Genomic DNA, 14,158 nt, shown 5'->3' on the forward strand with positions numbered 1-14,158 from the left:
ATATTTAACTTTTATAAAATTAACTATTAAAAATGTTTCTTTTCAGGAGAATGACTCATATACTCATATATATATATATATATATATATATATATATATATATATATATATATATATATATATATATATATATATATATATTTAAACAGTTTTAAAAAGTGTTCTGCAAATAGAGGGCTCAATGTTCTTAAAAGAACAGAGCAAGTATAAATTAGTAGAAAATCACTTGACAAAAATTCATCTCATTTAACACTGTGTTTTATCAATCATCATCAGAAAATCCTTCTGATTTTCTGATGAGTCTTTATTGATGAAACACAGTGTTGAATGATATGATTTTTTGTCAAGTGATTTTCTACTAATTTATATATATATATATATATATATATATATATATATATATATATATATATATATATATATATATATATATATGTATATATATATATATTGAAATTTATATACCGATTGTACCGTGACGCGAAAATATGTCCCAAGCTCGTTTCGAACCTGGATCTCCTGCTTATAAAGCAAGCGTTCTAACCACTGCGCCACGGCCGCACTTTTTGAAACTCCTTTAATATGTTAAGGTTTTTTTACAAAGATTTTCACGAATAAAAAAGTCCTTTACGGTCTATACAAAAAAACTGTTGCATTATTATTCAGTAACAAGAAGCTGAGTTTATACTTTTTATTAAAATGTGTAGTCTTTTTTAAGTGATAATTATCTGTTTTTTTTTAAATAAAGAAAACAAGGTTTTTTATTTTCAATTACATATTGTAATGTTTTTTCTATAACGGTATGAAAATTTAATCTCTGAGCATATTTTTTTACAAAAAGAACAATCAAGAACACCATCTGTAACTTTAAAATTTTACGATCTGGCAGAGTATTCATGACCTGATTTAGGGGTAACATTTTGATGATAACTGTGCTGGTGAGTTTTGTGAGTTACTGTATTAGATTCTTAAATTTTTTAATACTATAATGATACTTATTATTTCATTATGCCTTATTTTATAACAGTTTTGTCAATCCAAAATAAAACTGCAGCAATATGCGTACATGCTTCAGCGAGGCCTGCTTTGCAATAACATTGTGAATATTAAATTCTGCAAAATCAATGAAATAATTTGGGTATTATAAGATATCGATAATGAAACAACTAAAAATTTTACCCAATATATTATTTCCTAAAAATTTGAAAACTTCAGGTTTATTAGTAGTATCATTTCACTTTCGTTTTTAAAGTAGTTTTAATTAATTACTCGGTGTAGTTAAGGTGATTTGCAAATCATTCGAATTCTTTAATTTGAAATTAGTATGATTTTATCAGCGTATTATGTCCAAACAAGAGCTTCGGATGTTTTAATTTTTTTTTGCTTTTGGTTTATTAATGTTTAAAGAAACTTTTATTTCTTTTATAAACTTTTCAAAACTAATTTACTACCCGTAATAGTGAATCTAAAGAGCACCATTTTGGAGTCTTTAGATCAATTCCGCTCATCGGCGTTTTAATGAATTTAGGTAAAAATTTAAAAAAGTGCCTTAATTTACTATAGATCCTAGTTCTTATCGGTTCTGATGTATATTAACTATATATAGTTGTCAAAGCACAATAAATCTATTAATTTTCACATAAAGTACTAGAATTCCGACCAAGAAAGAGCTTATAATTAAGAAATATTGCCAATAAATGATCATGACAGATCATTTTATTAAATTGTGATGTTTATTTTACCTAAACAATGTATTTATTTAAAATCTTGTTTAAGTTTTGACAAGCGATCGTGATTTTAAGAAAATTATTTTTTTTTAAAAAAAGAATCTTCGGTCTGGGTTTTTTCCCTTCAAGTATTAATATTATATGATACCGCAAAATATATCATTTTAAATTTTTTTGATAACTCACAGATCTGATCATTTAACGGAAATATGCCGTAGTCCACAAAATATGATACAGACGCTATAATATTTTAAAATTGCCCTAACTACACCGAGTATTAAACTTTTCTGAATTTGAAAGAGCGCGTTCTCAAAATGCACGCTTTCATTCGTGAAAGATATACTTAGCAAGTGGTATTCATTTAGTAAAACCACTGATTTAGGAGCCCCTCCGCCTTGTACGAACCTTTGCGCTTTGGAAGACCCCCTTCCTCCTTCCGTGCATACGCACGCATTATTTTTTTTCAAAATAAGTTGAAGGAAAACCAGTTTATGTGCAGTAATTAAAAGAAAAGAAATTGAAAAGTTTGATTTTATTAAATGTCTTTCTGCTTCTCATCTCGCTACCAATCATATTACGTTGCGAAAAATAAAAAATATTATTTGAACGATTATTTCTTTTTTCTCTCCTCATTATTTATAAAGAAATTAAAAAAAAAATTGTTTCTGAAGTCAGAAAAAAAACACAATACTGATTTGTTACACACGTGAAGTTCAATGTTTTAAAAAAAATAAAAAATAATATCAAGTTAAGGAGAGGTAATCAAACTGCGTACGTGCTCACTAACTTTAATACCCCTTCCCCACTTTGTACGCGTTCGTGCGCTTTCGGGAAACCCCTCCCCTATACCTGCGTACGTACTTTATGGATGTCCCCCAAGTATAGAAATATTAGATAAATTGTAATAGCAATATTAAGATCATATTATAAGAGAAGTAAGTGTAGCAAATAGTTTAGCAAAATGTATTTTACATTTTTATAAGATAAAAAGTAGACAGGGTTGCCCTTCCAAATTTTTAAAATCGTTTTTAGTTTGTTTGTTTTGGGTATTAGTTTAGCTTTATTTATAGTTTTTTTTTTAGCAGTTTTGTTTTTATTAAGCAAGTTTTTAACTTTTAGGGGTATGAAAATAGGGGTATGAATGAGGCCTATTTTTTATGCACTTTTTTTCACTAAAAGAGTTATTGTAATACTTTATCATATAATGGCTTATTACTACTTTTAAATTTATTTATTAAAAAAAAAAATGGTTCTAAGAAGTCCTAAATTAATAAAATTTAATTTACATTCATTGTCATCATTTCAAACCTTGCCTCAAAAAACTTAGAAAAATTTTGTTGTTTCTATAGGTTAAGTTTTGTTAAGAGGATTGTAGTTCTTTTGATTGTTTTTTTGTTCTTTAACTAAAAAATAATAGAAAAGTGGTCAGAGATAACCAACCATTTTTTTAAATTTATATAAAACATTTTTTACATCAATAAACAAAACACAAACACAACTATCAAAAAATTTTGAAGAGATATGATGAAAAACAAATTTATATCTAATATTATTAAATGCAAAATATTATTTGTGCCCTGTTTTAAATGTACAGTCATTTAAAACAGGGAAAAAGAATTAAAAAGTGAGAAGTGAGTATTTAATCACAATTGCGTGAACTTAAAAACCGAAAACCTTGGAGCTACTAAATTTAGTCTAATTGATCCCAACAAAAAAGGTATATGTGGCCCACATGTGACCATATTTATTATTTAATAACTATTTGATCTAAATTAAATATGATAATTCGATATTTTATTACTAGATTATGTGTCATTATATATGAATATTTATATGAATTCTTTTTAAATTTTCTTATGTCATTTTTAAATGTTATGTTTGCACGATTCAAGTTATATATGTTTATAGTTTGCATATATTATTAAATGCAAAATATTATTTGTGCTCTATTTTAAATGTACAGACTTTTCAAACAGGGCAAAAGCATTAGAAAGTGAGAGGGGGTATTTAATCACAAACACACTATGGCGATAACTTAAAAACCAAAACATTGGAGCTATCAAATTTAGTTTAATTGACCCCAACAAAAAAAGGTATTTTTATTCAATAATTGTTTGATTTAAATTAAATATGATAAATCTATATAACGAGATACGTGTCATTATATATGCATATATATACAAATCTTTTTAAATTTTATCATGTCATTTTTAAATTTTTCGTTTGCGCAATTCAAGTCATATATGTTTATAGTTTGCATATATGTTTATAGTATGCTCAAAGTTGAAAAGCTTTTGATAAATATGTGCATGTGGTAATATGTGTTATATAATTGTTTTATAAATGTGTTTTTATAATAATATAAAATGTATTTTATCTAATGTGAATATAATTGTTATATGAGGTGTTTTTTTATATTATATAAAGTTAAATAAATAATTGTGTTTTATAGTTGGTATATATGTTTATATTATGTTGTTTCCATGCTTTAAGAGTGGTGTGACTTGGCAATCATGTAGAGCAAGATTTGTCATCCTTGCCAGTCAAGCAGTGTTACTCTAGGTGTAGGTGTTGTCTGCAGAGATTATCTTTTTCCAGATATATCTGGAGTTCCAGATGTTTTTTTCAACTTTTATTTTTTCTTTATTTCCAAAAGTCTTCCATAAGTACAAGTTTAAATAAATATTTTTGCAATATATATGTTCTTGAACTTTTCAAGTCATTACCGATAAAAAGAAGAAAAGTCTCAGTTTAAAGTTAAATTAAGACTAATATGAGGAAAATAAATTCCGAAAATTTCCGCTTCTTCTTTTTTTAATTAATGTTTTCCTTATTTTTAAAATATGAACCAAATTATCTATGGATAAATTTTATATTAGGAGAATATGAAATAAACCTTTTTGCCTTTTTTTTAATGTCTAAATAAAAAATATTGATATGATAATTTTTTATTTATTTTCGTATTTTTATACATAAACAAAAAAAATAAAAACACCAATAATAAAAATAATTTTAATTAGAAATTAAAAAACATTTTAAAGTTTTTTTAAAATTCTCCTAACATAAAAAAATATCAGTTAGAACCTTGTTAAACCAAAGCGTTAAACCAAATCCGTTGCAAAATAGTATCTCCTTAGGTTGCATCTCTATATCGTGCTCGCCACTTTTTTACTCCGGATTCTATTCTGTATCTTCATAAATCTCTAATATATCCATCTATGGAATACTGTTGCCATATCTGGATTGGATTTTCAAATGATGATTTTTTCTCTTTTAATCAAGGTGCAAAAATACATCGTAATTATAGTTAGACATGCTCTTGCAGCCAACCTTTAACCAACTCACATTGCACGTCGTTATGTTCCTTTTCTTTCTCTTTTTTACAAATACTATAATGGGTGCTACACTAAAGAGCCTTTTTTGCTATATATCAAAAACACACAAATTGTCAATAGATAAAATATTGTATACATGATCATATGAGGTGCGCTACAAAATGCATCTCCTGAGAAGGCTTGATTTTTGTAAAGTATGTGATTTTTTGTAAAGTATGTGATTTTTTGTAAAGTATGTGATTTTTTGTAAAGTATGTAATACTTTTTTTATAATACTAAATTACTTTAAAAATCTAAACTAATTAAAACACCTCAGGTCCCTTTGGTTTTTCTTTAATAGTAGCTATGACAGAAGCATTTTTAAAGAATATAAAAGTTTTTGCCTTTTACATAGCTATTACAGCAGGTAACAAAAACTTGTAAAAAGGCTTTAAACAACATGTATACTAAAATTAATGTTTACATTTAATCTTTATTTAGATTTATTTACATTGCTCCACCATCAACCCTAATATTTTCATCTCCATATTAAAAAATTTTGTATTTTGCAAAAAGAATTTCAAAATAACACACAAGTTGTTTTAACATAGCAAGAGACTATAAAAATAACAATAAAAAACACCTTTCTATTTATGGATGTATTCGCTGTAATAAAAAAACGTTTTTAAGCCTTACTTTGTTTGGAGATAATTTTGCTGCAGCAATATTAATTGAGAAAAAAATAAGAGATAACAAACCATTTTTCTAAATTTATATAAAATACTTTTTACATCAATAAAATAAAACACAGACCCAGCCGTCAAAAAAATTTTAAGAGATAAGATGGAAAACAAACTTATATCTAGATGTATTGGGCATTGGCAAAAATATAAATAAATACAAAATATTATTTGTGCCATGTTTTTAATGTGCAGACATTTAAAACAGGGCAAAAGCATTAGAAATTGAGAATAGGGTATTTAATCACAATGGCGATAACTTTAATAATAAAATCTTTGGGCTACTAAATTTAGTCTAATTAATCCCAACAAGAAAGGTATATATGGCCCACATGTGACCATAGTGTTACAAGTGGAACTATTATGTTTATAAGTGCAAAAATGTAGTTTAGTTTTTGATCAACCAGCATAAACTAATTTGAGTCATACATGTAGAACACAAAATGATGTAATAATGTTATAAACGTTTTTGAGACTTGATATCCAACATTTTTTTCACTAAAATTTGTCCATATCAGTGTTATTATCAATAGTTTAAAAGTTTTGACTTATTTTTATTAAACACCCCAAATTAATTCTTTATTGATTCTAGTTTAAGAACATCAAAACAATAAACTTTGAAATTCTGGTTTAATATTCAAAGGAGATATTTAGAATTGAACTTTTTCATTTTTTTCAATAATTTACAAATATTTGTTAGCTAAAAATAAAGTTACAAAATTAAAATTAAAAATAAAGCACATATATATATATATATATATATATATATATATATATATATATATATATATATATATATATATATATATATAAAATAAATAATGTTTATATTTATATATAAATAGTGTTTTTTAGCATATAAATTTTAAAAAATTATAAAATTACTTTTATAGATATTTAAGTTTAAATTTGTTGCTTTTTTATGCTACTTTAAGAAAAAAGTATGGGAAAAAAAGAGTTTTTTTATGTTGAAATAAAAGGTCAAGTTTTTCTCATGAATACATATCTAATGTACAATCCAAAATATTTTTGTAAATAAGTACTTCCACATTAACATTCAAATAAGAAAAAAAAAAGTGCCGCTCGGAAGTTGTGCTTCAATCTAAAAAAACTGGGTAATGAATTTTGAATATTACATTCAAAATGAAGCTAATACCATAAACTCTACAGTTTTGTTTCAATTTTCGACAAGACTTAAGGCATGTTACGATTGCATACTTTTTTAAATTGAAAATTTGAATGGCAAAGCAAAGCATTCACTTGAAAAGGCTCTTGCATCAAAATCTTTGCTAGAAGAAAGAAAAACAAAGTATGTTGAAAAATGAGGCACAAAATGTTTGTCAAAAAATTGATAGAAGTATCACTTGGTAGAACTTCATTTGCCTTGGTCAAGCTAAATGCAAACCTCCTTAAATAAGACAAGAACAGTTGTTTTATTATTATATGCATTCCGAATATTACATTCAAAATGATTTACCTTTCATTCTTTAGGAACATCTGCAGCTCGATCACTCTTTTACTTACCTTTGGCAACAAAAAAACATGGTCAATATTTAGCTGAGTAATGGGCTTTCAAACAATGGAATTGGAAAACTTGAATCTGCTCTAAACCAAAACAGTATAATTGGCCTTCTTGAGCTAAATTATTAGCAGAAATTTGCATCAGTTTAATTTTTTTATGGCCTCCTATGTAAAATTGCAAGATTCAAACGAGTTTAGTGATGGTAAAGGCTTCTTTTTTTAAACCTGAGCTCTATTTCTGAATAGCAAAGAGAGTCACAAAGTTCAGTACCATTGTCAATTAGGTTGACTTAAAATGAAAAATTTATAAACTCAGGTGTCGAAAAGCGGCTATTTGCAACAATCTCTAAAGAGACTCTGCAACCTATTTAACAATGTCATGTGATTTTGGAGCTAATGCAAGTAATGGCATTGGTTTAATTGACAAATTGATTCTGTCATGTGACATGAGGCTCGCAAATATTGTCTGGAGAATTCAGTCTCACAGTAGCAAACATCCTCACTGCTAGTGCAACATAGAGTTAACAAATTCAAAATATTGTAACAATCAAAGAGCAACAAAAAACTTCTTCTATCTTTAGCTGATCTTAAGAAATTCAAAAGAGTTTAAGAATGCTGTTCATATAGCAATACTTTGATTTCCAGAAAAAAAGATAATCTTGTAAGTTATTACTCAAATGTAACTTCACTTGCACTCTTTGGCAATGTTAACAATTTTATTAGGAACTTGGTTCAAGTGTAGTCTAAGCATATACCATAACAGCCATACTATGGTGGTCACTTCAATCACAATGGTTGCATGAAATTGTTGAAAAACATTGACACCTTAAAGCAGATTGATGTGGCTTAAAAAAAACTAAACCATCATATTATTATATATTTCAATTTTTTTTATCATTTGTTTGCAATTCGTTTCTCAAAGTCACTAATTCTTTTTTCTGGTGCTCACTTATTCCAGACTTTAAGAAAAATATCCAAGAATTTAAGACCAATTTAAAATAAATTTAATGCGGCCCTCCATTTAAAGTTCAAATTTTATTTCCAAAGATTCAAAAGAGTGGTCACATTCAGATTATTTCAAATGTTATATTCAAGTTTTTTTTTTTTGTTGTTGCTGGATTGTAACACCAAAAAATATTTAAAAAAAGAACAAAAACGCAAATTGAGTCTATTTGTGATCATTGTAACTTGTGAGAATTAAATATAGAAAAGTCTTTTTCAAATAAAGAGTATCAAAGTTTTTATACTAAATGCTTCAATAAAATCAAATTGAATGTTCAGAAATATATTTATTGTATTTAATTATCTATTTCCTGGTTTTTGGATATGAAAAACAATGTAATCTATGGATATATAAGTAATGAAGCAAATGTATGCTTTACAATTACAAATAAATGAGATTAAAGCAAAAGTATGATGGTTTCAAAGCTAAATATCTCCTTGGATGTTAACCAAGGTTTTCAAAATTTATTGTTTAGGTGTCCCCAATAAATATAGAATCAACTCTCAAAAAGAAACTTTTTTGTATGTGTACGCATACACATCAACACCAACACATTAAGTTGAGTGATAACATATGGCTAATACGCAATCTCCATTGGCATTTATTAAAACTTCTTGTTGGTTTTTTAAACCTGAAAAAACTTTGTGTTACCTGATTCAAAATAAAGATAAGGACAAGGATGAAAATATATTGTGTCACTTTTAGTGTTGTTTAAGCAATCCAAGTATCTTCCCACTGTAGTAGGACAGTTGCCCAATGGTTTTGTAAGTAAATCTAAAAAAATCAAGAAAATTTCAAAATAGTATTAAAATCAAGATTTACACACACAGAGATAGATATAAAATAATACTAGAATTGAAAAATTTTCAAAAAAAATATATTTTTAGGGGTCCCTCAAGTACCTTATACATTAGAACTTTTGATGTATAAGTGTAGAAGGTACTTGAGGGACCCCCAAAAATAATTTTTTTTTTTTAATTTTTTGAAAACTTTTCTGATTCAGAAGGGTCCTAAAATAATAATAAAAAAAGTTCTTCAAAAGTATATTATTTTAGGACTCATAAAAAACATAATTTTAGAAAAATTTCAAAAATAATTTTCACTTTAAATTTTACTATCTAAATGTTGGGTCCTTAATTAAAAATAAAAAAACGCATTTTTACAAAAAAATTATATTAAAATTTTTTTTTCCTAATATTTTAATTAACCACTCTTAAAGACTGACGGAAAAGAGGCAATTGATTTTATTCAACAATATAAGCTTCTCAACAATTTAAAACTAATTGATTGGCACGTAATGCTTTGCAGCATAGCACCCAGACCTCAAAATCAAATTAGCTTTCATCGCGAGATCAGCGAGTCAGGAAATGCGAAATCAGACATAAGTTTTTTACAACAGTGTAGTCAATGACTGGAATGCTTTGCCAGATAATGTCATCAAGGTAACATCAGTTGATAAATTTAAACAACTACTCGACAGTTTTCAGTTATTGTAGTTACTACAGCTCATCATTTACCGTAAATGCTACACAAAAGTGGCCAACATACGAGTTTGGTAGAGACGCGTATACTCAGCTGATGATGAGTTAAACGATGATGATGGTTGTGGCTCAGTGTAATTTAATTAATTAACTAACTTTTTATAAAATCAGGCTAGGTCATGAAGACGTTATCATTTCACGCCATAGTATGACCACACAAATGATATTTAATTTTGTCTATGGCTGTTAACCCTTTCTTGCCTTACGGTACTTAGAAGTACCACCACATTTTTCCGAACATTGTAATAACACAAAGTTCCTGACGGTACTTTTAAGTCCAGGTCTTGGAAATAGTACTTCTAGGTACAATAAAAATCTTAAAATAATCTGAGCGTTTCCTTTTACTTACCTTATTATTATAATAAAGTTAAAAAGTGTTTTTTAAACTTTGTCTACCCCGGCTGGAAAGGGTTAAGATATTTTAAAAGTTTGAATACATTTATAAAATGCCTGGAAAAAATTATAGTATTACTTTAATATATAAAACACATTATGTAAGTGGGAACAAATATTTGAATAAAAGTTGTTTTATGGAACACCCTTTTAGGGTGTCCCATAAAATAACTTTTTATTTATAAAGTATTATAGGGCAGACCCGGGCTATTTGGCTCGGTTTTTACTCTATGAGCTCTGTAGCCCTAACAGTACATTTTTTTGAAAGTATTAAAATGTAGTCTTAAAAAGTATGAATTTGGGTAACTTATAAAATTTGCATTCACTTACAAAACAAAATTTTTGGTGCCTTTCCGGGCCCTCAAAAAAAAAAATTACGCTAACTTAACCCACCACGGGGTAAGTTGGCGCAAACTATAAAAATGATTATTAATGTACTATTAAGTGCAAAATTAAGAGAAGTTTTTTTACTACTTATTTGGGCAACAATTTTATCCCAAAATTTAATATTACTTCTAGCTGGAACCAAGTATTAGTCTGCATAACAGCCAAATCAGTAGCCCACTTTATATCTGTGAAAAAAAACAACCTAAAAATTTTTTTTTAATTTTAAGCCTTTTTTTTAATAAACTGTCAATAGATCCAGAAATACGGCAAATTTAAAAAAATGCTGACTGGATATAGTAAACCAATTGTGACTTAAACTTTTAGAATAACTTTTTTTTCATACGACTAACTATTTTATTTGTAAAGAAAAAAAAGGAAGCCATGTTCCTAAAGTTACGTTTTTGTCCAAAAAACGCATAAATCTTTATATCTCCCATGCGCATGCGCAAATCCTGAGAATTTTATAGTGAATGATGAAATGGTCTATTGGGATGGTTCTGTGTAGTTTTTGTCAATTTCTGATGAAAGACTCTGAAGATAAATGCAGTTCGTCAACTTACCCCTGCGGTCAGCTAGCCCCGGTTTCCCCTATATATGTATATATATATATATATATATATATATATATATATATATATATATATATATATATATATATATATATATATATATATATATATATAAATATATATATATATATATATAAATATATATATATATATATATATATATATATACATATATATGTATATATATATATATATATGTATATATATATATATATATATATACATATATATTTATATATATATATATAATATATATATATATATATATATATATATACATATATATTTATATAAATATATATATATACATATATATTTATATATATATATATATATATATATATATATATACATATATATATATATATATATATATATATATATATATATATATATATATATATATATATATATATATATATATATATATATATATATATATATATATATATATATATATATATATATATATATATATATATATATATATATATATATATATATATATATATATATATATATATATATATATATATATATATATGTATGTATATGGTGCGGAAAAAGTTCCCATACATTTATGCACGCGACAAGAAAAAAATTACACTTTAAATTAAAACAAAATGATATTAAAAAATACAAAAAGAATACGAAGGAATACAAAAGAATACTAAAAACACACTCTATATTAAAAGAAAACACCATACAGATAATTTTTTTAACTTATACTTGTCTACGGAAACCTTTTCCCCACCCTGTATATGTATATATACATATATATATATATATATATATATATATATATATATATATATATATATATATATATATATATATATATATATGTATATATATATATATATATATATATATATATATATATATATATATATATATATATATATATATATATATATATAGTGTTCGGCACAAATTCAAATAGTTTGATCAAATATGCGTCAAATGTTTGAAATGCCCAAATTCAAATCTTCCTATTTTGAATTTAGATCAAATTCAAATCTTTCCAAGATTTGATGTATATTTGAACGTTATTTAACTTATTTCATTTATTAATTTTAGTTATCTGAATCTATAAATTTTATTCATATTGCAGCATTTGTTACTATTTCTCACACATTACAGCTTCTTTTATTCTTTTTAATCCAACCAAGACTTCAAGCACTGGCAAGCTTGAATGGTATCTGCAGAGAGAAGATTTCTTTTGTCAGTAATAAGATTTTTTCCTAATGAGAAGAGCCTTTCTGATGATACAGATGTAGCAGGAATGGCCAGGTAATCTCTGGCCATTCTGGATTGGTTTGGATATTTGTCAGATCGAGATTTCCACCAAAGTAATATGTTGCTATTATTGCCGCCATCTATCTTACTTGTATCATTACAATAGTTTCAAACTCATTACATGGGTTTGATGAAACACGCGATTTGAACGGGGTATATTTTGAAACGTTTTGAATGCTTGTAGCAGTTGTACCATTGCTTGGGGCATAATTGATTTGATATTCACAATTGACTGTGTCCATAATCTTTGTATACGACTCGCTGTTTGCGCCCTTATCATTTTTGTAATATTCAATACCAAATCTTGGGTCCAGGACAGTGCAGATAGTAAAGCAGTCACTAGTCAAATTATAATATTTTGAAATTTTTGCGAGCGCTGCAACTGTAGAGCGGTGTAGATTATCTTCAGGGTTGGTTTTTGTGGTCATCCATTCAGTAATGTGATCCAAAAGAATATTGAAGAGAGGAACCACCAAAGACAATGTGGAATATGAATCACCACTAATGAGCTGGGTAAATTCCTTGAATGGTTCAAGATACAAAACAATTGTTTCAAACCTGTTCCAAACATCTGCTGAAATTGATAGACAACAGTCTGGATTGTTTGCAGTTGAGTCAAAATCGCAAAAATACGCAATGAAACCAACTTTTAATTCCATTGCTCGTTTAAGCATATCAGCTGTTGAGTTCCATCTTGTAGGGACATCAAGTATTGGTTTTAAGGTGCAATTTGATTGCTGGAAACCTTTGAACCTAGAATATGATTGAGGACTGGATCGGATTTTTTTAATTCCTGTTCTAAGTTTTACAAGATCATCTTTCAAAACATCCACCCCTGCTTGCGCGCCCAAATTCAGCACATGAGCAAAACACCGGATATGCTCAAAGGTGGTTTTAATTTCGTACTTGGAATTTAAAATATCCATAAATGAATTATTATTGGAAGCATTATCTAAGGTAATGCCCATTCCTTTGCTTGTAAGACCGAATTCAATCAAAACTGACAAGAATGCATTAGATAAATTTGAACCTGAATGGGAATCAGGCAAGGATTTGAAATCAAGAGTTTTGGCATGTAGGTTCCAGTCTTTGTCAATGTAATGAGCCGTTATGCCCATAAAAGCAATGTTGTTGGGTGATGTCCAGCAGTCAGTGGTGAATGAAACCTTTGAGTCAAGATTCAAAAAAAGGGTCTTTAGCAATTGTTTTTTGGTGTTGTAAGTGTCCATTATCTGGCGTTTTAATTGGCGCGCACTCATGATTGACAAATTTGGTTTCAGTAGAGTGAGTAGTTTACGAAAGTGGCTGGACTCTACCTCATTAAATGATTGATCATTCTTGACAATCCAGCTAACTAAGTATTCATTGAATAGATCTGGAGAATAAACGATTGGTGTCATTATCATGTCATCTAAACGTCGTTGCTTTGGTTCTCTGTCCCCAAGTAATTTGCTTTTGTGTTGAGAATTTAAATGGTTCATTAGATTTGTTGTCCCACCTTTATTGTAAGCATACTTGTTCTTGTGCTTTGGACAATGCTGGCATATGGCCTTGGTTTTGTCATGCTCATCAACTGTGAAATGATCCCATACAATTGATTGTAAACGTTTGGTGGTTTTTGTAACAGAAAAAGATTCGGGTTCTGGATTATCCGACATAATTAG

At 27.2% G+C, this 14,158-nt stretch overlaps 1 protein-coding gene across 1 annotated transcript in view; it reads right to left on the minus strand.

The window, feature by feature from the left end:
* LOC136086681 (corticotropin-releasing factor receptor 2-like) overlaps positions 1-14,158 on the minus strand; it is a 212,592-nt gene that overhangs the window by 123,813 nt on the left and 74,621 nt on the right. Inside the window, exon 4 of the mRNA XM_065808927.1 lies at positions 8,957-9,079. Coding sequence (XP_065664999.1) covers positions 8,957-9,079 — 123 coding nt within the window. The remainder of the gene's footprint in view (positions 1-8,956; positions 9,080-14,158) is intronic.

This window comes from Hydra vulgaris, chromosome 11, assembly GCF_038396675.1.
Source record: "Hydra vulgaris chromosome 11, alternate assembly HydraT2T_AEP".
Taxonomy (NCBI): domain Eukaryota; kingdom Metazoa; phylum Cnidaria; class Hydrozoa; order Anthoathecata; family Hydridae; genus Hydra; species Hydra vulgaris.